The sequence below is a fragment of the Ranitomeya imitator genome, chromosome 8, assembly GCF_032444005.1.
Source record: "Ranitomeya imitator isolate aRanImi1 chromosome 8, aRanImi1.pri, whole genome shotgun sequence".
NCBI lineage: Eukaryota > Metazoa > Chordata > Amphibia > Anura > Dendrobatidae > Ranitomeya > Ranitomeya imitator.
Genome location: NC_091289.1, coordinates 153,668,701 through 153,693,781, shown reverse-complemented (window position 1 = coordinate 153,693,781; position 25,081 = coordinate 153,668,701). Strand labels below are relative to the sequence as shown.

The 25,081-nt window shown below is 45.9% G+C and overlaps 1 protein-coding gene across 1 annotated transcript in view; it reads right to left on the bottom strand.

The window, feature by feature from the left end:
- Positions 1–25,081, bottom strand: part of MTF2 (metal response element binding transcription factor 2) — a 60,513-nt gene that overhangs the window by 9,279 nt on the left and 26,153 nt on the right. Inside the window, exons 8-12 of the mRNA XM_069737578.1 lie at positions 22,366–22,434; positions 20,755–20,878; positions 16,960–17,027; positions 16,170–16,337; positions 8,797–8,902 (exon numbers count right to left, since the gene is read on the bottom strand). Coding sequence (XP_069593679.1) covers positions 8,797–8,902; positions 16,170–16,337; positions 16,960–17,027; positions 20,755–20,878; positions 22,366–22,434 — 535 coding nt within the window. The remainder of the gene's footprint in view (positions 1–8,796; positions 8,903–16,169; positions 16,338–16,959; positions 17,028–20,754; positions 20,879–22,365; positions 22,435–25,081) is intronic.

The following is a 25,081-nucleotide window of genomic DNA, read 5'->3' as shown; positions in this document are numbered from 1 at the left end:
CATCCGGAAGCACAAAAAGGGCATCAGCTTTGCGAAAAGACGCAGTTCTGGAAATGTACTTTGAGAGCCCTCACCAAGTCCAGAGTGTGAAGGGCTTTCTCAGTACGATGGACTGGAGCCGGACAGAACGAGGGCAAGACAATGTCTTCATTCAAATGAAAAGAAGAGACGACTTTAGGTAAGAAGGACGGGGACGTCCTGAGAACTACCAGGTCCTTTTGGAAAATCAAAAACGGAGGTTTGCACAACAAAAAACTGCAAGGTTGGCTTCCTGAGCGGTCCAACGTCCCTGAGCCGTGTGGTGACGAAAAATCGCTCCCCATCTGAGGAGACTGCCGTCGGTCACTACCAGCCAGTGAACCGGGAGGAAAGACCTTCCCTGATCCAAGGACGACTTTGCAGTCCATCACCTGAGAGATCGCCTGATTATGGGTGCCAGGCGAAAGAGGCGACCCAGGGAGGCTGGATTCTTGTTCCATACTGAGATCAAAGCCTGCTGCAGGGGACGGAAGTGAAATCGGGGAAACGGCACTGCCTCGATAGATGCCACCATTTTCCCCGAGTACCTGAATGGCGAACCACAGGGAGTGAGCGGCCTAGAGATAACAATTGGGCTCCCCGGATTAGAGAGGAAATCTTTTCTGGAGGGAGAATTACCAACCCTAGGGAAGTGTCCAAGATCATCCCCAAAAAGGGGACACGCTGGGATGGAACGGATGGCGATTTCTCCATTTTCACCAGCGAACATAGACGAGAAAGTGTTGATTGTGACAGTGACGCTCTCTTCACAAGCCCGATAATATGGACCTTTGACGAGAAGATCATCCACATATGGAAGAATCACCACGCCCCTGGGAGTGTAGGATAGACATGGCGGCTGCCATGACTTTTGTGAATACCCTTGGGGCGGTGGCGAGCCTGAAGGGCAGAGCGGTGAATTGAAAATGATCGTCTCCGACCGCAAAGTGTAGGACTCTTTGATGACTTTGGAAAATTGGGATGTGAAGATATGCATCCTTGATGTCGATTGACGCCAGGTATTCCCCTTTTTCCAAAGTAGTGATGACAGACCGTAGGGATTCCATCTTGAAGTGGAGGACTGAGAGGAATTTGTTCAACAACTGCAGGTCCAAAATGGGACGCATGGTTCAGTCTTTCTTGGAGACCACGAATAGAAGCCCTTGAACCTTTCTGTGGGAGGAACCGGAACGAAAACTGCGCTGTTGCGGAGGACGTGTAAGGCCTGGTAAAAGAACTGCGTGCGCCTTGGACATCAGAAGATGAGACTGAAAGAAGCGCGCCGGAGGGAGGGGGGGGGGGGGGGGAGAAGAAGTCTATTCTGTATCCGGAAGACACAAGATCTCTGACCCACTGGTCGTGAAAGACCGATAACCATACTTGGTGAAACAAGAGTAGACGGCCGCCTACTCTGCCTGTGTCTACCGGACACGGCCAGAAGTCATTGAGAAGAGAATTTTCGGAAAGGGGCACTTTTGGGTCTGGATCGGGGAGATCTGTTTCTCCAGGAATTAGAAGGCTTGAAGGAAGGTTGCGAGCCACTGGCTCTGTGTGGGGGGCGAGAAGAGCTAGCGGAAGCAGTTGCGGAAGACCAGCCCATGGTGCCGCGAAAGGGTCGGAAGCGAACCTGGGATAGGTTCCAAAAGGGGTGAGTGGGCCTACACTGAGGGAGGAATTTACTTTTTCCGCCAGTTTATCTCCGAACAGGCGCCCATGCTGGTACAGCAGTGAAGTCATGGATTTCTTTGAAGCGGAGTCTGCGCGCCATTCTCGGAGCCACAATGCCCTCCTGATAGAAACAGCATTTGCGGCCGAAAGTGCAGCACAACTGGCCGCATCTGGAGAGGCATGAATAACGTAATCCCCTGCACGGGCAATCTGATAGGCAAGATTGAGTACATCGGGCAGCAAACTATTGTCTCTACTGGATTTCACTATGGCCTCGGCCCAGGCCACCATAGCTTTAGCTACCCAAGTGGTGGCAAATGATGGGAATAAAGTTGCTCTGGCGGCCTCGAAGACCGACCTGGCCAGGTTGTCAATCTGACGATCAGTGGGATTCTTAATGGAAGACCCATGCGCCAGAGATAAGAGGGTTTTTGAAGCAAGCCTTGATATAAGTGGATCCACAGCAGGGGACTCAGTCCAGTGCTTTCTTAGATCTGAAGAAAAGGGTACCAAGCTTCCAGCGGTTTTAGGCCCGAGAAACGCTTATCTGGGCGGCTTCTATGTCTTGTAACAATGTCTGTAAACTCAGGGTGGTTGGCGAAAACCTTATGGGGCCGTTTTGTACGCTTAAAGGACACTGGGTGGTCCTGATTAGTACCGGGCGCATCGTCAATTTTTAGAGTGTGATTAACCGCCTCAATGAAGGAATCATTAGACTCCTGGAACTCAGGGGATTCCGGGTGTGGGGCAACATCGGATTCGTATTCTGAATCGTGCTCGCTGTAAGCCCCTGGAGAAGGGGAACTAGATACGGAACCAGCGGCTGAGGAAACATCGGAGTTCTGTGGGGATGCCACATGGGTACGCTTCCTGGAGGAATGAGTACTCCCCATCGCCGTCTGGCCTTTGTCTGAAGACTGTTGTGCAGCAGGGAGACCCTCTATTGTGGGTACGGCAATGCCCTGACTTGAGGATGAATCACGAAAGGATTCTAGTGCCCGAGCGAGGGAAGCCATGGACTGTGTCAAAGAAGTAGCCCACTCAGGGGGGGTTGGCAACGCTGTGTTCTACAGCAGCGGCGGTCTCCTTAGAGCCTGAAGCCTCACAGACGGTACAGAGGGGTTTTGGGTACTTCTGCGGTAGGGAAGCATTGCATGAGGCGTAGATAACCGTGCGTTTTATTTGCCTTTTTATTAGCTTGTGGCTGAGACATTTTGGAGACGTTTGTAGGGAGCTGCCGATGCTGCAGAGAGCTGTAGGGATGTACCTGGCTAGCAGAGCGAGTCTGCAGCGGAGGGGTTAAATATGTATCTGCCGTGGAGGAGTTAAGCAGCAAGCGCTAGCTTACCCTGGTCCTGCGTCCGTGCCCCCAGTGATTGCTGTACTGCCACGTCGTCAGCGTTGGTGGTGGAGGGTCCACGCTGAACTTCCTTTATCCAGGAAGCAAGGCTCGAGAATGGAGTCGGCGCTTCTTGTGGGCAACAAGAAGCGCCAGAAGGAGTAGGCGGAGCTATGGGGGGGAGGGACGCAGCCTGCAATGTGCATCATCCCGGGAAGAAAAGCCGGCCGGCAGGTGCCAGGAAGTAGGGGCGGAGTCGTACGGGATCTGGCCTATCACGGCCAGAAGCCGGGGCCTAAATTACAGGTGACGGCCGCAATGGCCGGTCAGCGTTGGCACGAGTCGCGGCCAGCGCTGTGGCGTGGCCAGTGCTGCGGACAGCGCACTGGACGCAGCGGAGGGGAAATTCCAGCGAGGACCGGGGGGTTGGGGGCTCAAACGCCGGCGCGTGGAGAGAAAAATGAGGAGCACCAATCACCTCTGGGCTCCGGACCTCCACACAGGACCCCTGGAGGGGGGAGGGAACAAGCCTTCCTCCCCCCTTGCCGACTGACTGCATTTTCCGCAATCTCCAGCCTCCGGGTACTCACAGTTACTGTAGGTGGTCTGTGGCACTATATTCTACCTCAATCCACCATCCCTTTGATAGGGAGGTGGAGAGGGTCCCATTGCCTCCTGGCATCAGCCGCTTTCAGACAGTGGTGGTGCAGGGGCACATAGCTGCTGCAGGGGATTCTCCTTGGCCACATTGGGGGGGCCTCCACTGCAGGGAACAGCTTTTCGATGAAGGCCTGGCTCCGGAAGGGGGTACGTGAGGGCGATACCTCATGTTCCCGTCCGTTGATGGTGTGGGGAGAGCAGACCCATTTCAGGATCCGTCGCCCCTATAAGAGCCCAGGCAAAAGTAGAAGTTGCAGGAGAGGGTACAGGGAGGCGACACTCCGCGTTCCCGCCTGTTGAAGTTTTTGGGAGATCGGAACCTTGAAAGGCCTCGTTGCCCGTCGAATCCGTGAAAAAAAAAAAAAAAAATGGAGAAAAAATAGAAAAATAAAATAAAGTCTGGGTCTGAAATCAGACCCTAGTGCTTCCTAAAGACACTAAGCAAGAACTGGTTCACGAGAGAGCCAGCAGAGCGTGTATACTTCGGAGGAGGAGTTAATTTTTTTGTGTATTTGCTTAGTGTCCTCCTAGTGGCAGCATAACACCCATGGTCCTGTGTCCCCAAATGAGGAGAAATGCCGTGAACCTGAAGAGGGGGGATCCACCCTTGAAAATCAGTTTTTACACTAAAATGTCTCAATATTCTGCATTGATTAACCAATTAAATATACACGTTTTGCCCCTTAAAACCTGGCAATTTTATTCAGTTTTTAATAGATCTAATTCAAGAACTAGAATAGCATTTATTTTCCCGTCCATGTAGACAAATGCATTATTGTCTTATTTTCATCACGAGTTGTATTTTATAATTATTGGTAGGGATGGATAAAAAAAAAAATTGCAATTTGGGTGGGAATTTTGATTTTACAATGTTCATTGCAAGCTGTAATTGACATTTAGTTTTTATTCTGCAGGCCACAAATTAACTACATACCAAATTTATTTATTTTGCACAATAAATACACTTACCGGTATTTAACCCCTTCGCGACATGCGCCGTACTAGTACTGCGCTGCCGGCACTGCATTAGTGCCAGCAGCAGTACTAGTACGGCGCACCGATCACCGCGGTCTCGCGCTGAGCGCCGCGGTGATCGGGTGCGGGTGTCAGCTGTATACGACAGCTGACACCCCGCAGCAATGCCCACGATCGGCGCTATCGTCGATCGCGGGCATTTAACCCCTCTGATGCCGCTGTCAGTAGTGACAGCGGCATAGAGGGGGATCGCGCAGGGACGGGGGCTCCCTGCGCTCTCCCACCGGAGCAACGCAATGAGATCGCGTTGCTCCGGTGACCCGGAAGGAGTCCCCGGATCCAAGATGGCCGCCGGACTCCTTCCGGGTCATGAAGTGACCTGGCTAGCCGGCGCCTGCTGAGAGCAGGCGCTGGAGAGCCAGCTAAGCTGCCTGTCAGATCGTTGATCTGACACTGTGCTATGCACAGTGTCAGATCAACGATCTGATCTAATACAGAGATGTCCCACCCTGGGACAATGTTAGAAAGTAAAAAAAAATAAAAAATAGAATGTGTAAAAAAAAAAAAAAAAAAAATCCCCAAATTAAAAAAAAAAAAAAAAACGTTTCCCAATAAATCCATTTATTTATGTAAAAAAAAAAAAAAACAATAAATGTACACATTTGGTATCGCCGCGTCCGTAACGACCCGCTCTATAAAACTATCCCACTAGTTAACCCCTTCAGTGAACACCGCAAAAACAAAAAAAAACCAAGGCAAAAAACAACGCTTTATTATCATACAGGCGAACAAAAAGTGGAATAACACGCGATCAAAACGACGGATATAAATAACCATGGTACCGCTGAAAACGTCATCTTGTCCCGCAAAAAAAAAGCCGCCATACAGCATCATCAGCAGAAAAATAAAGTTATAGCTCTCAGAATAATGCGATGCAAAAACCATTTTTTTTATATAAAATAGTTTTTATTGTGTAAAAGCGCCAAAACATAAAAAAAATTACATAAATGAGGTATCGCTGTAATCGTACTGACCCGAAGAATAAAACTGCTTTATCCATTTTACCACACGTGGAACGGTATAAACGCCCCCCCTAAAAGAAATTCAGGAATTGCTGGTTTTTGTTCATTCCGCCTCCCAAAAATCGGAATAAAAAGCGATCAAAAAATGTCATCTGCCCGAAAATGTTACCAATAAAAACGTCAACTCGTCCCGCAAAAAACAAGACCTCATATGACTCTGTGGGCCAAAATATGGATAAATTATAGCTCTCAAAATGTGGTGATGCAAAAACTATTTTTTGCAATAAAAAGCGTCTTTTAGTGTGTGACAGCTGCCAATCATAAAAATCCGCCAAAAAAACCGCTATAAAAGTAAATTAAACCCCCCTTCATCACCCCCTTAGTTAGGGAAAAATAATAAAATGTAAAAAAATGTATTTATTTCCATTTTCCCATTAGGGCTAGGGTTAGGGCTAGGGTTAGGGCTAGGGTTAGGGTTTCAGTTATAATTGGGGGTTTCCACTGTTTAGGCACATCAGGGGGCGTCCGATCTCAATTCCAGCCAATTCTGCTTTGAAAAAGTAAAACAGTGCTCCTTCCCTTCCGAGTTCTCCTGTGTGCCCAAACAGTGGTTCCCCCCAACATATGGGGTATCAGCGTTCTCAGGACAAGTTGGACAACAACTTTTGGGGTCCAATTTGTCCTGTTACCCTTGGGAAAATAAAAACATAGGGGATAAAATATTTTCGTGGAAAAAAAAATTTTTTTTATTTTCACGGCTCTGCGTTATAAACTGTAGTGAAACACTTGTTGGTTCAAAGCTCTCACAACACATCTAGATAAGTTCCTTGGTGGGTCTAGTTTCCAATATGGGGTCACTTGTGGTGGGTTTCTACTGTTTAGGTACATCAGGGGCTCTGCAAATGCAACATGACACCTGCAGTCCATTCCATCTAAGTCTGCATTTCAAACGGTGCTCCTTCCCTTCCGAGCTCTGCCATGCACTCAAACGGTGGTTCCCCCCCACATGTGGGGTATCCGCGTACTCAGGACAAATTGGACAATAACATTTGTGGTCCAATTTCTCCTGTTACCCTTGGGGGAAAAAAAATTGCGGGCTAAAACATCATTTTGTGGAAAGAAAAAATGATTTTTTAATTTTCACAATGCTACATTCTAAACTTTAGTGAAACAATTGGGGGTTAAAAGTGCTCACCACACATCTAGATAAGTTCCTTAGGGGGTCTTCTTTCCAAAATGGGGTCACTTGTGGGGGGTTTCCACTGTTAAGGCACGTCAGGGGCTCTCCAAATGCGACATGGCGTCCGATCTCAATTCCAGCCAATTTTGCATTGAAAAGTCAAATGGCACTCCTTCCCTTCCGAGCTGTGCCATGCGCTCAAACAGTGGTTTATCCCCATATATGAAGTATCGACGTACTCAGGACAAATTGCACAACAACTTTTGGGGTCCAATTTATCCTTTTACCCTTGGGAAAATAAAAAATTTGGGGCAAAAAGATAATTTTTTGTGAAAATTAATAAAAAAAATTTTTTTACGGCTCTACATTATAAACTTCTGTGAAGCACTTGGAGGTTCAAAGTGCTCACCACACATCTAGATTAGTTCCTTAGGGGGTCTACTTTCCAAAATGGTGTCACTTGTGGGGGTTTCCACATTTTAGGCACATCAGGGGCTCTCCAATCGTGACATGGGCTCCGATCTCAATTCCAGCAAATCTTGCATTGAAAAGTCAAATGGCGCTCCTTCCCTTCCGAGCTCTGCCATGTGCCCAAACAGTGGTTTACCCCCACATATGGGGTATCGGCGTACTCAGGACAAATTGTACAACGACTTTTGTGGTCCAATTTCTCCTGTTACCCTTGGTAAAATGAAACCAATTGGACCTGAAGTAAAAATTTTGTGAAAAAAAAGTTAAATGTTCAATTTTTTTAAACATTCAAAAAATTCCTGTGAAGCACCTGAAGGGTTAATAAACTTTTTGAATGTGGTTTTGAGTACCTTGAGGGGTGCAGTTTTTAGAATGGTGTCACTTTTGGGCATTTTCTGTCATATAGACCCCTCAAAGTCACTTCAAGTGTGAGGTGGTCCGTAAAAAAATGGTTTTGCAAATTTTGTTGCAAAAATGAGAAATCGCTGGTCAACTTTTAACCCTTATAACGTCCTAACAAAAAAAAAATTATGTTTCCAAAATTGTGCTGATGTAAAGCAGACATGTGGGAAATGTTGTTTATTAACTATATTATGTGATATAACTCTCTAATTTAAGGGCATAAAAACTAAGAGTTTGAAAATTGCTAAATTTTCATAATTTCCGACAAATTTTTGTTTTTTTTCACAAATAAATGCAAGTCATATCGAAGAAGTTTTACCACTATCATGAAGTACAATATGTCACGAGAAAACAGTGTCAGAATCACCAGGATCCGTTGAAGCGTTTCAGAGTTATGACCTCATAAAGTGACAGTGGTCAGAATTGTAAAAATTGGCCCTGTCACTTAGGTGAAAACAGGCTTTGGGGTGAAGGGGTTAAAAAAAAAAAAGTCTCTAAATTCTGGGAGTCCAAACGTTTTACTTTTCCTGCAGATGGAGCACGAAAAGGGCTTGTTTTTAACAGGATGAGTTCATATTTGTATCATTCTGCTTTTTTATTACCCATTCTTCCCTTCCTTGGGAGATAGAATATACAAAAAGAGCAATCCTCCCATAGTTTTTTACAATTTATTTTTCCATGGTGTTCAATGTATAGGTTATATAATGTGATCAGTTTATATCTAATGATGTAAACAGTGATACCAATTCGGAGTCCCTTTCGTTTTTAAATAATGATTTATAAAAACAGGAAAACTTTTTATTTAGAGTTTCGGGGGTTTATTTTAAAGTCCCATTTTTCTTAGTAACGTTAGCTAGTCGGTATGGCATTATTGCACGAGTGAAAATAAGGCTGGAGTGTAAGATGAAGAGGGTCGAGTGACGATTTTCTTTCCTTCATTTATGGACACTGTTGTACTTTTACTCGAGCTGCCGTGTACTTTGAGATGAAGACCTGCGAGTGTGAATTAAGTTATACGAATCAATACATTTCAACTTCTCGTCAGATAATATCCTGCTCACCGGAGATGGAGAATTGCAGGTGTCATTCTGGAATATCTTTCTTCTGTGCGAACCTGGAGGACGACCCACTGGTTTCCGTTTTTTAACTTCTGTATTATTCTCCTCTCTAGAAAGACATTTCCACCAAATTGATAGTTTACAAATAAATGATATCACAAGTTTTAAGCACTTAAACGCACTATGGTTTCCATCATAGAGACACATGTCTGATAAGAGACATATATGCAAATATATAAAGCTGAAATCATTTTCAAAAGGCAACTACAAACTTGGCATTTTTTCCTATCAGCTCCAATAATTATGGTAAGGCCTCATTCAGATGTCCAATTTTCATGTTCATCAAGTGTTTTTCACGGACTGAACATGCACCAATTAAAATCTATGACGCTATTCACATGTCCGTGGTTTTTTGCGGACTGTATCTGCAAAACAAAAAGAAACCTTGTCTGATTTTTAATGGAGTCACAGATCAAAATTACCCATAGCAATTTAGGAGTCCGTGAACACAACGGACAACACGTAGATGGCTCATGTGTGCAATCCGTGACTAAAGCGTAACTGACACTATATCAAACTATTTATATGACAGGTGCTGCATAATGCTGCCAACTAGTGGGGTCTGGGACCTAAGACCACTGCCGGTCAAAATACATCTCTGAAGTCCACAACAGCATGAGCAGTCTATGGACTCGATAGTAAGTCTAAGGGTCCGGAGACTGCTGTGTAAGAGTGAATTCATGGATCCATAGACTTACTTTTGAGCCCATACACCGCTCTATGTGCAAAGCTCATGCAGCACTTCAGAGTGGTATTATGACTGATCAGTGGGGGTCTCAGAACCTGGACTCCCACTGATTTGCAGCACTGTTTATACAAACTGTGCAGAATTATTAGGCAAGTTGTAATTTCATCACATGATACTTTTTATGCATGTTGTCCTACTCAGAGCTGTTCAGGCTTGAGAGCCAACTACCAATTAAGTAAATCACGCGATGTGCATCTCTAACGAGGAGGGGTGTTGTCTAATGACATCAAAACCCTATATACGGTGTGCTTAATTATTAAGCAAATTCCTTTTCTTCAGCAAAATGGGTCAGAAGAGAGATTTGACGGGCTCTGAAAAGTCCTAAATTGTGAGAGGTCTTGCAAGGGGATGCATCAGTCTTGAAATTGCCAAACGTTTGAAGCGTGATCACCGAACAATCAAGCGTTTCATGACAAATAGCTGCAACGTTACTGGCAACAAAAAGCACAAGGTGTGCGATACTCAGCAACATGGCCAAGGTAAGGAAGAAACATAAGATAAAACGTCAAGACTTGGGCCAAGAAATCTCTTAAGACTGCCTTTTCAAAGGTTTAATGGACTGATGAAATGAGAATGACTCTTGATGGGCCAGATGGATGGGCCAGAGGCTGGATCAGTAAAGAGCAGAGAGCTCCACTCCGACTCAGACGCCAGCAAGGTGGAGGTGGGGTACTGGTATGGGCTGGTATCAAAGATGAACTTGTGGGACCTTTTCGGGTTGAGGATGGAGTGAAGCTCAACTCCCAGACCTACTGCCAGTGTCTGGAAGACAACTTCTTCAAGCAGTGGTGCAGGAAGAAGTCTGTATCTTTTAAGAAAAAAGGAGATTTATGTGTACTCACTGTAAAATCCCTTTCTCTTAGCTTCCAATTGGGGGACACAGGACCATGGGTGTTATGCTGCTGTCCACTAGGAGGCACACTATGCATAATCTGAAAAAGATTAATTGTGGCTCCTCCTCTGCAGTATACACCCCTGGACGGCATCAGCCTTCTCCAGTTTTGTGCAAAAGCATTAGGAGGAACGTAATATGAATAACATAACCATGCCTATAAGAAAGCAACTATGTACGAGCTCAAGAAAACAATATGAGAACTCAACAGTAACAACGGCCCGGAACGGGCAACAGGGTGGGAGCTGTGTCCCCCAATTAGAGGCTAAAAGAAAGATTTTATGGTGAGTACACAAAAATCTCCTTTACTCTGTCGCCTCATTGGGGGACACAGGACCATGGGATCTCCCAAAGCAGTCCCTGGGTGGGAAGCAATGGACGAATATTGTGCAGACAGGCCCCTACACTTGGGGCACCGCCGCCTGCAGAACACATCTACCCAGGCTCGCGTCCGCTGAAGACTGCGTATGAACTCTGTAGTGTTTAGTAAACGTGTGTAGGCTAGTCCAAGTGGCCGCCTTACACACTTGTTGTGCTGAAGCCTGGTGCCAAATGGCCCAGGAGGCCCCTACCGCCCGTGTAGTGTGTGCCGTAATACCGGCTGGAAGAGGAGAATTCTTAAGGCGGTAGGCCTCTTGTATGGAGGATTTGATCCACCTGGCAAGGGTAGCTTTGGAAGCTGGCAGACCCTTGCGGCCGCCTTCCAGAAGAAGGAAAAGAGAATCAGACTTCCGGAAGGACGCAGTCCTAGACACATATACGCAATGCCCTGACAAGGTCAAGCGTATGCAGAGCCTTCTCCACTCTGTGAACCAGGACCGGACAAAGGGATGGCAGTGAAATTTCCTCATTGAGGTGGAAGTTAGACAGCTCCTTCGGAAGGAAGGATGGGATGGTAAGGAGGAGTACCTTGTCCTGGTGAAAAAAATCCAGGAAGGGCCGTCTGCAGGAGAGTGCTGTCAGTTCAGACACCCTGCGTAGCGAGGTGATTGCAACCAGGAAAACCACCTTCTGGGATAGAAGGCGGAGCGGGACCTCCTTAAGGGGTTCGAAGGGTGGTTCCTGCAATGCTGTCAGGACCAGGTTGAGGTCCCACGTTTCTAGTGGTCATCTGTAGGGGGGAACCAATCGGGAAACCCCCTGAAGAAAAAAAGTCCTTACTTACGGCTAGGTAGCAATGCGCCTTTGAAAGAGCACTGAGAGGGCCGACACCTGGCTCTTAAGCGAACCCAGGGACAGCCTAGCCTCCAGACCCAATTGGAGAAAACCAAGTACTTTGGGGAGGGAATAAGGGAGTGGGGTCTGGCCACGAGATTTGTACCAGGTAAAAAAAGCTTTCCATGTACGGTAATAAATCTTGGCAGAAGCTGGCTTCCGTGCCCTGATCATGGTCCTAATGACGTCCGGCGAGAGCCCTGCCTGGGTTAGAACACAGGTTTCAAGGGCCACGCCGTCAAATTGAGGGCCCCTGAGTTCTGGTGGTAGAACGGGCCTTGTGATGATAGAAGATCCGGGCAGTCGGGGAGGCATCTGCTGCAAGTTGTGCGATGTCGGCGTACCATGTACATCAGGGCCAGTCCGGCGCGATAAGGATGGTTGGAACTCCCTCTTGCTTGATCTTCCTCACCACTCTGGATATCAGGGGGACAGGTGGAAAAATGTACAGAAGCTGGAACTGGGTCCAGTCCTGAACCAGAGCGTCTGCTCTGAGCGACCGCGGATCGTGTGTTCTGGCCATGAAGTTGGAGACCTTGGCATTGAAGTGGGATGACATTAGGTCCACATCCGAGGTCCACCAGCGATGGCAGATCTGGCGAAAAATTTCGGGATGGAGAGACCACTCTCCCGAGTCTATTCCTTGTCAGCTGAGGAAGTCTGCTTCCCAGTTGTCCACACCCGGAATGCGGACCGCCGAGAGAACCGACCCCGTGTCCTCCGCCCAGTGGAGGATGTGTGACACTTCTAGAATCGCTTGGGTACTGCGGGTCCCCCCTTGGTGATTCACATATGCCACAGCCGTGGCATTGTCCGACTGTATTCTGATGTGAGAGGCTGCCAGTAAGTGATGGAAGGCCCTCAATGCCAGGAGGATGGCACGAATTTCCAGGATGTTGATGGGCATGGTCGCTTCTACTGGGGACCACTTGCCCTGTGGTGTAGGTGCACTGCACCCAAACCCGTCAGGCCCGCGTCAGTGGTCAGAACCCTCCATTGACCTGTGAGAAAGGCTTTCCCCTTTGCTAGCGAGGTTGGCTTGAGCCACCAGTGCAGGGACCTCCTGGTTGACTACGTTAGCCGGAACTCCCTGTCGAGAGAGAAAGGGTTCTTGTCCCAGGACTTGAGGATGGCTAGTTGGGAGAGGCCTGAGGTAAAACTGGGCAAATGGGACCGCTTCTATTGCTGCCCTCATCCTGCCGAAGACTCTTATGGCAAACCGGAGAGATCGAGGGGGTTTGCGGAGGAGGGTGCGCACTCCTAGGCGGAGAGCCAGTGCCTTGTCCTTGAGAAGGAGCACTAGACCCCTGGAGGTGTTGAATAGCATTCCCAGGAAGGTCAGAGACTGACTCGGAGTTGGTGATTACTTTTGTACGTTGACTAACCAGCCTAGGCGACTCAGTGTCTATTGTGATTGAGACGCTGAGCTCGCAGTCCTTGAAGGTGGGAACCTTGATGAGTAGATCGTCCAGGTATGGAACGACTACTATGCCTCTGGAGTGCAGGACATCTATGGTGGCTGCCATGACTTTGGAGAGTCTGAACGGGAGAGCCACAAACTGGTAATGTTCCTGGTCAATTGCGAACCTGAGAAATCTCTGATGGGCGGGTGCAATAGGTATACGCAGATATGCATCTTGTATGTCTATGGAGGCGAGATATTCTCCCTTCTCCATGGACGCAGTGATGGACCGAAGGGAGTCCATGCGGAAGTGACGGACCCATACATATTTGTTGAGCTGTTTTAGATCCAGTATGGGCCGTACGCTGCCTCCTTTCTTGGGGACTACGAATAGATTGGAGTAGAACCTTCGGAAGCGCTCGGCCGTGGGGACCGGTACTATGACTCCAGCTTGAAAAAGCGAGGAGATCGCTTGGTGGAAGGCACGAGCCTTGGCTGGTGGTTTTGGGGGGACAGAGAGGAAGAATCGGTCCGGTGGGTTGGAGGTGAAGTCTATTTTGTATCCGGAAGACACTAGTTCCCTGACCCACCTGTCTTCTTTAACAGGGAGCCAGACTTTATGAAAGAGCAAAAGTCGGCTGCCTACGGGTGTGGTGTCTTGAGTCGATGAGTCATGATGAGGAGAAAGTCTGAGATTTTCTTCCTCTGGGCTTAGACTGGCCTGCTTTTGACTGCCAGGTCTTGTCCGACCTTTGCGTCGAACACGAGTTTTCCCTGCGAGGGGAACGGTTACGATTTTGTGCTGGACGCGAGACGGACAAGCCCAAGGAGTTCCGAAAGGATTGGAATCGAGTTTGGTTACGCTTCTTGTGTGCGTTTAGGTTTCAGTTGGGGAAGAGAGGTACTTTTACCCTCGGTGGCGTTGGATATCATCGTGTCCATCTGTTCACCGAAGAGTCGCCCACTGAGGTAGGGGAGGTGCGTGAGGGACTTCTTTGAGGCTGCATCCGCTTTCCATTCCCGCAGCCAGAGGATACGCCGAATTGTGATGGCGTTTGATGTTTGATGCTATCCCCGCTACACCCCTTGCTGAATCCAGAGCTGCATGAACCATGTAATCTGCTACAACTGCTATTTGAACCACTTGGTCCGACAGATCAGGAGCGGATGCTTGGAGGCCAGCTTGTAAATTTTTGGCCCAGGCCAGAATAGCATTGGCAGCCCAAACTGAAGCGAACGCGGGAGCCAGGGATGCCCCTGCAGCCTCGAAAATTGAACGAGCGATGTGTTCTACCTGCCGGTCTGCTGCGTCCCAGAGGGTTGAGCTATCTGGCAGTGAAAGGAGGGACTGTACTGCTAGCCTAGAGACTGGGGGGTCCACTTCGGGTGGATCTGTCCATTCCTTGGTGTCCTTCTATGGGAAACGGTACCTTGCCTCCAGATGTTTGCGATTAGCGAATTTTCTCTCAGGCTGTGAGCTGCTTTTTAAGGATCACCTTAAACTCTGGGAGGTTAGAGAAAACCTTAGGCGCTTCAGAGCTCCTTCAAAGGAAATCTTGTGTTCTGGGACCTCTGGTGGCGGATCAAAAATGTCCAGCACCCGATGGATGGAAGAGATTATGTCCTCAACTAGCGCTGTATTGCTAGGGGGGGGGATTTGGTCCCTGTCCTGTCCCTGAGTCAAGCTCTCCCTTTGCTGGGTAGCGGTCATAGCCGAGGCATGACTCTGCAGAGCCTGAAGAAATGTGGAGGTTAGGTTATCTATAGACTGCGTCATAGATTGCAACATCTGAGAGACCCATTCCGGTGTGGCATTAGACACCGAAGCATTGGCAGGGGCTTCTTGGGGCTCTGACACAGTAGTCTGGATGCAGTCCTGCAGTGCGGGTACGTGCTGCCACTGGGGAGAGCGGTCCTGCAGGCTGTGCAGATTGCATAATAGCGGTCTTGCCTGGTTCTCTTGGACCTTGAGCCCGGCATAGTGCACAGAGTGCAGAAGGGCTGGCTATGCAGAGGACCCCACAGGGGTGGCTATGCAGAGGAACCTATAGGGGAGCCTTATTGGGAATATGGATTCACAGCCGAGTAAAAAACCCAGCTGTGATCTTACCCCACCAGTTTGCCCCTAGGTCCAGCGCCGAAGATCCACAGTCCTGTGCCCCCCGGAGACTGCCTGGCCTGGTCCTGTGGACCAGGAGATGCAGGGTTAATCCTTGTCCTGCAGCAGAAATGGCCGCCGAGAAGAAGAGGAAGGGGGCGGGGAGCTGAAAAAGGGCGGCAGAGCTGTGAAAAAACGTGCCCTTTCTGTCTCGATCCGCTCCCCCCCCCCCCCCATATGACACTGTAGAGTGTCATATTTGTCATCCAGAGGGCGGAGAGGGGGCGGCGGCTAGGCCGAAGCTGCGGCCTAAATTAGATGCCTAGAAAGGCTCCAGGTCGGTGGAGATTTGGGGGGTCGGATCTGAACCGGACGACAGCCCCTGGGAACCACACGCCGTATAAGATGACTGGGCTTATAAGATGACCCCCGTCTTATACGGCGGGTATATCCCAAATTCCGTATTTTATATGGAAAAGTTGGGGGTCGTCTTATATGGTAAGTTGCCTAATAAGTCTACACAGTAATAGTTACCTGCACAAACAGATATCCTCCTAACAGTCAAATCTTAAAAAATAAAAATAAAAAAAACACTCTAACTTCCAAAAATATTAAGCTTTGACATTTATGAGTCTTTTGGGTTGATTGAGAACATAGTTGTTGATCAATAAAAAAAAAAATAATCCTCTAAAATTGTCTAATAATTCTGCACAGTGTATAGTGACAGTTACACTTTGGCATCTCAATGGATAGAACAAGATTTGCAATTTATTGCTTTTCCATACATGAAAATCACATATGAAACACTGACCAAATACTGATGAAATCAGATGAAACACACAGAGAACACTCGGACCATTTTATGAACATGTGAAGAACCATCAGAGGCATCTGAATGAGGCCCTACAGAATGTGCCGTCTTATGGGCGGCTTCATTTACGGCATCTTGAACACCACTTACTTTGTAACAGGCAGCAGTTTTGATGACTTTCTGCCCTTGATCTTAAACTCATGGGATGTGCTTTCTTCCTTCTCAAGTTTAATAGCAGCATTTGGGGGAACAGGAGGAACTCGAATTCTCAGACCAAACAAATGTTTTTTCTTCTTAATTTCTTTTCCGGACATAAACCTGAGGGTTGAAACATAGTTACAGACTTTGTTGGGCAATACAACTGGAACAGTTTCAACTCAGCGAGTGTCACAGTGCCCTTATGAAAAGTAGTACAAGAGTGTCCACGGGTTTCATCAGAAATTTGTGTATCAACCAGTGTGTCACTACTATTGACAAAATCATCAAGTCTTTAACCCCAAATGTACGCTATACACCTTCATTTTGCCATCATCCAGAATGCAGCCACAGAAACACCCTAGTAATGGCACAGACATTAGCAGGTCCATAATGCTCCTCAGTATGGCAACATAATCAGATGGCACTTGTACATTTTTTTTTTTTTAGAAACCGTGAGGATAACCCTGTACATAATAAATGTACCAAATCTACAGAATATTACTCTGAGTGCAAGCAAAAAGTGATCTTTGACTGACCGCAAAGATTTTACAAATTGTAGGGAATAAAAGATGTTTTAGAAAGTTGCAGGAGCTTCCATTATGCAAATATTTTGTTATATAATTTTCACTTGGCTATACAGTATTTTCTTTATAAATTATTTCAAAACTTATAGAGCTTTCTTATTTCACTGACAATTACTAGATTAAAATTAGGTTTGGGTGAGAAAAAAAAAAAAACTTACATAGTTTTATTCTCATTTAAAGCATCCAGAATATGTTCATACCGTTCGGCCTTAGGTGTGTCTGCCAACTGGAAGAAAGAAATTTCATTCAAAAAAGTTACATGGAATGAGCTGGCATTGCTGATGACCTGTCTTTGGGTCAAAAACGTGCAGTTATTGCTTTAAATTTTATTCCTGCTGCTGCACCGACTCTTCCAATTTAATTTTATTTTTAATCAACAACACAGTTTCAGGTTTCAGAGATATGGACCTTATTGTATAGTGCTAAATACATGCTCTTTATCTAGGGGAACATGTCACAAATTAAAAAAAAAAAAAAAAAAAAAAAACACAAACAACTTAATTCTCAGGGTAGCAGCAGGAATAAAAGGAGTGTAAATACTGGCGACTTTTGACAGGTTCTCTTTAAAATGTACCTTTCGTTTAAGGTGACATGTCACAATAACCTGTTTTGTGTGATTACGTGAGGAATAACACTTTCTAGCCCATACATGACTTTTATCCTGCATTTTTCACCAGCTTTCCCCTCTGTAGACTCCCTATTTTTCTATTTGACCTAATTTGTGAAGACAACCTACTATGTTGTCTCCCATACACAGTTACAGATTCCTGCTCTTATTTCTCTGTTTAGGATGTGTTCAGAAGTATCAAGATCATGGAAGACAATTTAAAGCAGCATAGAAGAGATTATGCAGCCAAGCCATAATGAGCACTGTAGCTGTGAATCCAGCATCGGGATGAAAAAAATCACTCACTAAAGCAGCAAGATCTGCCGATGTTGTAGGGATTTGTATTTTCTCACTTATGCTCCTCTCTTTCCCTCACCATAGTTTTATAGGAGCTGGAACCTGACAACTTAGTGGCCTGGCAGTCCCCTTCTTGCCTTTACCAAGAAAGTTTTGAGCAGCTCTTTGGTGTTTTTTTTTTCACAGTAGCTTGCAAATTCAAGAACTGGGAGGTGAAAAACTGGCTTATAAGTGTAGGAGCAAGCAAATTTCTGATATGTAAAACTTTGTAAAATATCTTATTTGTTTGCAATATTGAGTTATGCAAACTTGTGGATATGATGGCGACCATTTAAGAGCACCAAACTAGGAGTAACTCAGCCCTTTATTTTCTTTGTGAGAAGTGACCGTGTAATAAAGGCACTTAATGAGCGAGACGTGCAGCGAAGAGTCCCTACACTACCAAAACAAAGGCATACCAATAAAACAGGAGAAATTGGTTCTGACCATTTGGCTCTTCCTTATGGGCATGTAAGGTGTTGGACTCCTACCGATCGGACATTGTGTTTTCTTATATTTCCATAGGAGAAGTCATTAAAGGAAAACTTATGGAACTATAAGTACCAGAAGAACACTCCAAACTCTAGCACATCTTGTAAATAAAGACGTACTTATAGTCTAAATCATACGTGTTGACCAAAACAGGTACATTTTACACAATACACATGACGTTTACGCAAGAGAAGCTCTAGCGCCCAGAATGTACTTCTGGTACATGTAGTTTACAGGTTTCCATATTCTTACATATTCAGCTGCTCTGATAAGGGTATACCGTGAAGATTGGTAGAGCAGCTTAGTATACATTTTTTGCAAAAAACGTATCAACCAAATACCCTGTTTTTTACATCTTTTACTAGCACTTGCGGATTACTGCAACATTTTTTCAAACTGAGTGTTTTTGGTTTTACTATTCTCTTTTGTGTCTTCAGGTTTCTTGGTGGTGTGTGAACATGATCATACAGACTTGTTCACTGTGCAAGTAGCCCATGTGTTCCTGTTTACATTATCATATACAGCATTCTGACCCAGAGGAGGCGATTCCTGGATGCACCAGCAGGAAAAACCTTTCAGTCAAATGCTATTACAGCCTTGAGACTTTCTCGACAGCAAAAGTTGAGAACCTTTATTTAATTTTTTTATACTCAATTGGGGAGATGAGAACACTTTGTGACTAAGCTTTTATTTCTAGCTTCTTTTTTTACTTTCTTCTATACTTTATAGAATATGCAAGCATAGTAAACCTATTAAAGCAGATACCCTTATTATTTCCTATACACTATGGTATAGAATCTCCATCAGTATATCTAATCTATCTTGTGATTTTCAGCGTCCTGTGATAAATAGAAGGGGGTCAGGGGAAATCTTTAATGACACACGTGTGATAATATGTCTCTATAGGTTACATGCCAATTTACAACTCAGAACTGAGAACGGTCTTGATTTTACAGGTGCTTAAGTGGTGTGAGATTTGATAATGGACCCAGTGGAATACAGAGCAGTCATCAAGTTCCTTTACTTGGAAGGCCGCACACCAAAGAAGACATTCGATGAGATGAAAAAGGTTTATGGTGATGATTCCCCATCATATGATGTAGTCAAGAACTGGCATCGTCAATTCAAATGTGGTCGGACTTCGGCGCAAACAGCTCCAATTCCACGGTGATCCCACTCTGCTATTGATGAACACACCATCCAGCAAGTGGAGGTCGCCATTTTGGAAAATCGCCATGTAATCATTCGCCACCAAGCTCAAAACATCAAGAATTTTGTGGGGTCTGTGGAAAGAATCTTCCAAGACCATAGTCACATGCATAAGGTATCTGGCTTGCTGGTTCCCTGACTGCTCACACCTTTCCAGAAACAGGAACAAGTCAAATGCTCTCAGGCTCTATTGTGCCATGGAAACCAGGAGGACTTTTTCAACAGACTGATTACACAGGATGAAAGCTGGGTCCATCACTATGATCCTGAGAATAAAGTCCAGTCTGTGCAAAGGAAGCATCATGACTCACTGCCTCCAAAGAAGGCAGGTGGCCCAGCCCTCGGCAGGCAAGGTTATGCTCACAGTCTTTCAGGACCAGCACCAAGTAATATTGATGGATTTCCTAGCAAAGGGTACCATGATCACTGGGGCATGCTTCACTGCTGCAGAAACTGCAGGAGGCCATCAAAACCAAAAGACGTGGCACGCTTACCAGAGGTGTCCGCCTTCTGCAAGACAATGCACCAATTCACAACTCACATGTTGCCCAAATGGAAGCATGCTCCTGTGGCTTTGAAATTCTACCGCATCCATGAATTCACCCGACCTCGCACCATCAGACTTCAACCTCTTTCCAACAATGGAGTTATTTTTAAAGGGCAAGCATTTTCCAGATGATGAGACTCTGATTTCCGAAGTCACAAGCTAGGTGTTTACAGTGGTTTAAAAAGATGGGAGAAGCGTGTGTCCCTAGGTGGCACCTATGTAGAGAAGGACTAAACAGTGCCAAGCTTCATTGCTCTCAGTCCACTGGAAGTGGGTCAGGGGAAATCTTTAATGAACACCCCTCGTAAGTGCAACATTAAAACCTGTTTTTGGTGCCTCAAGCGGACCTCCGTCAATGCACTATGAGGCAATTCTTCTCTGGTACTGCAGCGCAGCTCAGCCCCATCAGTGCAGATGATGGCAGGAGAATGAAGGACAGGGGGAAAAGTCTCTGACAGTATTTGGCAGCAGCTTACTCACATACAGAACACGTGCAGCCCTGGCCGAGCTGGTATGCAGCTGAGGGATTGGGAGGGATAGAGGCCATCTAAAGTGTTCTGAAACCTTATACTTGGATTGATACGATAATTTGGAGTGCCAAGTTATCACCCATTTAAATCTGTATTACTGTTGAAGAACTGCATGCAAAATATGTTTGTGGGATTTGGAAGAGAACTGCTCTCTTTAACAAGCCCTCAATAATTACTGAACATGAAATGATTTGCAATCAAGTTCCTTCTGTAAAATACTTGAAGTACGTACCTCGCCAGGATGTAATAGATCCCAATTTTCATTTATATATGTGATGAGCTCAAGTTCTGAATCAAAGTACTTCTTTTTATGAACAACACTTAAATTGTATAGGCAGAGGTGTGCTATGTCTACCCTAGGAATCAAAAGAACAAAACAGCATGTATTCAACAGATCCATACCCTCTCAGATTGTAATTAAATAATAATTAGCTGAAAAAGGCAAACAAAAAAAAAAACTATAGGTGAAAAAGCAAACAAATGCATTTAAAGGGAATCTGTCCCCAGGTGTTTTCTACCTGATCTTAGAGCAGCATTATACAGGTGCAGAGACCCCGATTCCAGAGACACGTCACTTACCGAGCGGTTTGCAGCAGTTTTGATTTAAAAAAAAAAAAAAAAATCCCTGTTTTCTCTGCTGCAGATCTAGCAGTTCGATTTCTCTGAACAATGGGCTGTGTATAATACCGCCCACATTGATTGGCAGCTTTCTGCCTATGCAGAGCGCACACCGAAAGCTGCCAATCAGTGGTGGGGACGGGGTTATACATTACATTCCTAGTGGCTCAGAAGTTACATCTGAATCAGATATCAGAAACTGGTCTTACTTAAAGAGAACTTGTCAGCAGGATTTTGCTCAGTAACCTACAGACACTGTCAGGTTGGCGTGGTTATATGGACTACAATGATACCTGGTGATGAAATCCGTATTGTGGTTTTTGTTTAATCTTTATTTGCAGTTTTCAGTTATTGAGATTCATGTGCTCTGGGGCGGCCTGTGGGGTTGGGGGGCTGTGGGGATAGATTTGTGTGGTTCTCTGCTTACTAGTGAAGAGCGAATAGCTTCGGATAACCTCTAAGCCAAATAGCTATAGGACTTACTGAATAGCTGCATCGGGAACCCGGATACCTGGAGCGCTCCCGATGATCAGCTGTTTGGTGCCTCAGTTACATGTGTCACAGCTATGTGACAGTCACAACACATACATCGATAGCCTGTCTGCCTCCCCGAAGCACGAGAATCTGATTAAATGAAAATAAAGATTAAATAACCACAAGAAGGATTTCATCACCTCAGGTATCATTTTAATCAGTATAACGGCACCAACCTGCCAGTGTCTGTAGTTTACTGAGTACAATCCTGCTGACACTAACTATAGTGTATCATGGGATCTGTGGAAGTGATCGATATGACAGCAACCTAAGTATGTAAATTTAGGACTTTATCTGTACAGCTAACTCTATAACTAGAATGCAACTTGCTTACATAAACCTAATTTTTGTGAAACGGTTAAATAATTGAAGTGCAATTCTATTACATGTATACATTTGTATTTGCAGCTATATGCCAAAATCTCTACTCAGTAAGCCTGATTTACCAAGCTACATATTTATGCAACTTAGCTGACTAAAGTAAGACAACTAATATATGGAGTAAGCTTAGTCTAGACATTTCAAAGATTCGCCAATATTATCACACAGCATGATCCACTTACAAATTTGGCGGATTTTAAGACTGCCTAGTCCAAGTTACATTGTCTAAAAGTTAGATAACTTTGTATATCAGCCCGACAGTCTCTGACCAGTGGAACATACACAAGAGCTTGACATTATACAGACTTACCATCGTAAAGATAGACGTTTGAGGTATTCTGGTCCGGAATTGCAGACTGAACAAATAAACGTATAAAACCTGTTGAAGAGAATGTGGTGAGAGCTCAGCCTTTATACTTAAGCAGTTTGAGATTTGAAATATTGAATATAAAAGTACTTCACATAGCTATTGCAAAGTTACAATGTTTATTTATCATTCCACCTTCTTTTAAAGGGAACCTGTCACTACCAAAATCGCGGGTGAGGTAAGCTCACCAGCATCGGGGGCATTCTGGAATGCTGTAGATAAGCCCCCGATGTATCCTAAAAGATGAGAAAAAGACGTTAGATTATACTCACCCAGGGGCGGTCCCGCTGTTGGACCGGGTCCGGCGCCTCCCATCTTCATCAGATGACGTCCTCTTCAGGTCTTCTCGCTGCGGCTCCAGTGCAGGCGTACTTTGTCTGCCCTGTGGAGGGCAGAGCAAAGTACTGCAGTGCGCAGGCACCGGGAAAGGTCAGAGAGGCCCCGCACCTGCGCACTGCAGTACTTTGCTCTGCCCTCAACAGGGCAGACAAAGTACGCCTGCGCCGGAGCGGCAACGTGAAGACCCGAAGAGCACGTCATCTGATGAAGATGGGAGGCGCCGGACCCAGACCAACAGCAGGAGCGCCCCTGGGTGAGTATAATCTAACGTGTCTTTCTCATCTTTTAGGATACATCGGGGGCTTATCTACAGTATTCCAGAATGCTGTAGATAAGCCCCTGATGCTGGTGGGCTTACCTCAACCGCGATTTTGGGGGGTGACAGGTTCCCTTTAAGCGCACTGTTCTGAAGGACAAATGATCAATGTATTAGGTAGTAAATGTAAAGGAAAACCATCGCCACCAATTGTCAGATTTACATTTTGTCGTCATTTTTTTTGTTGGTTGTGTCAAGATACATCAGTAGGGCCATCTAGTGGCCAAATAGGCTGCACTGCTGACTGGTCCAAAGGACAATGCTCCTCATTTGACATTGAATCGCCAATTCCCACAAACAAGAGGATTAATCCCCCCTTAAAGTGCTTGTGCAATGCCTCATTTTAGGGCGGAGCGTTAATAAGGTGTGGCCCCCACTGGATGTGCTCTATTACAGAATGGGTGCAGGATACCTGCCAAAAAGCGAACCTTTTTAGGATGTTCCACCCACGAAGCAAGAGCGTATTTCAGTGCTGGATGCAGAAACTAAATGCACTGCACAGCAGTTTTATAGGGAATCTGCCACCAGGTATTTGCTCCCTCATCTGAGAGCAGCATGATGTAGGGGCAGACACCCAGATAGCTGAGAGGCATCACTGAGCTGCTTGATATTATTACGATACAATCACTTATCTGCTGCAGATGTAGTTCTCTGAATGTAGAACTTTTTGTAACCCCGCCCACAACGCTGATTGGCATCTTTCTGCCCACGCACAGAAAACGGCCTGTCAGTGGTGGGGGCGGGGATACAGAGCTCATGCTCTCACGCAACCCCCCCTCCCACAACGAACCTATCCATTACAGTAAACGGCTGCCCACTCTCTCCAGTCCCACAAGCTCGCTGTCTCAGGGTGATCCTTGACACTGATCTCTCCTTCAAACCACATATCCAAGCCCTTTCCACTTTCTGCCGCCTTAAACTCAAAAATATTTCACGGATCCGTACATTCCTAAACCAAGAATCTGCAAAAACCCTAGTCCATGTCCTCATCTCCCGCCTCGACTACTGTAACCTCCTGCTCTATGGCCTCCCCTCAAACACTCTCGCACCCCTCCTATCTTTTCTAAACTCAGCTGCCCGACTAATCCACCTGTCCCCCCACTATTCCCTGGCCTCTCCCCTCTGTCAATCCCATCACTGGCTCCCCATTAACCAGAGAGTCCAGTACAAAAGCCTAACCATGACATACAAAGCCATCCACAACCTGTCTCCTCCATACATCTGTGACCTCGTCTCCCGGGACTTTCCTGCACCCAACCTCTGATCCTCACAAGATCTCCTTCTCTACTCCCCTCTTATCTCCTCTTCGCACAATCGCATACAAGACTTCTCTCGCGCATCACCCATACTCTGGAACTCTCTACCACAACACATCAGACTCTCGCCTACCATCGAAACCTTCAAAAAGAACCTGAAGACCCACCTCTTCCGACAAGCCTACAACCTGCAGTAACCACCGATCTCTTCATATTATTTAAAAAAAAAAAAAAAAAAAAAAATCTATATTGTGGCTAGGCATTACTATAGTGACAAACATCTATACACAAACGCATACGTTTAAATACTTCCGCACGAAATTACACCCTGAAATGCCAGGAAGCTGTCATTTTCATTAGCACCATTTTGAATACGGCACATGTGCCTCTCTGAAGAGAACTGGGGCAATATCTTTGTCTCACCATTCAATGGCAAAATAAGCTCAGCCCTTAAAGGGAGGTAGTCTGGAAGAGGTTCGACTAAAGGGCATGTTTACCTTTTTCCCAGATCACCATTTTAGACTCTATATCTAGAACATGTGTATGTAAAGACTTGAGCAGCTTTGCATATACATGGCAATACCGTTCTTTTACCGCCTGTGTTTGAGCAAAGAACTGCATTCACAGTTCTGAATGCTTCAGAGCCAAAATCTCCCAGTAATCTTAGCTTGAGAAAAGTGGAGAACTGCACTCAAAGACATCTTGCAAAGGCTTTGTACATTGACTGTGTAGTTGGAGGGTGGGAAAG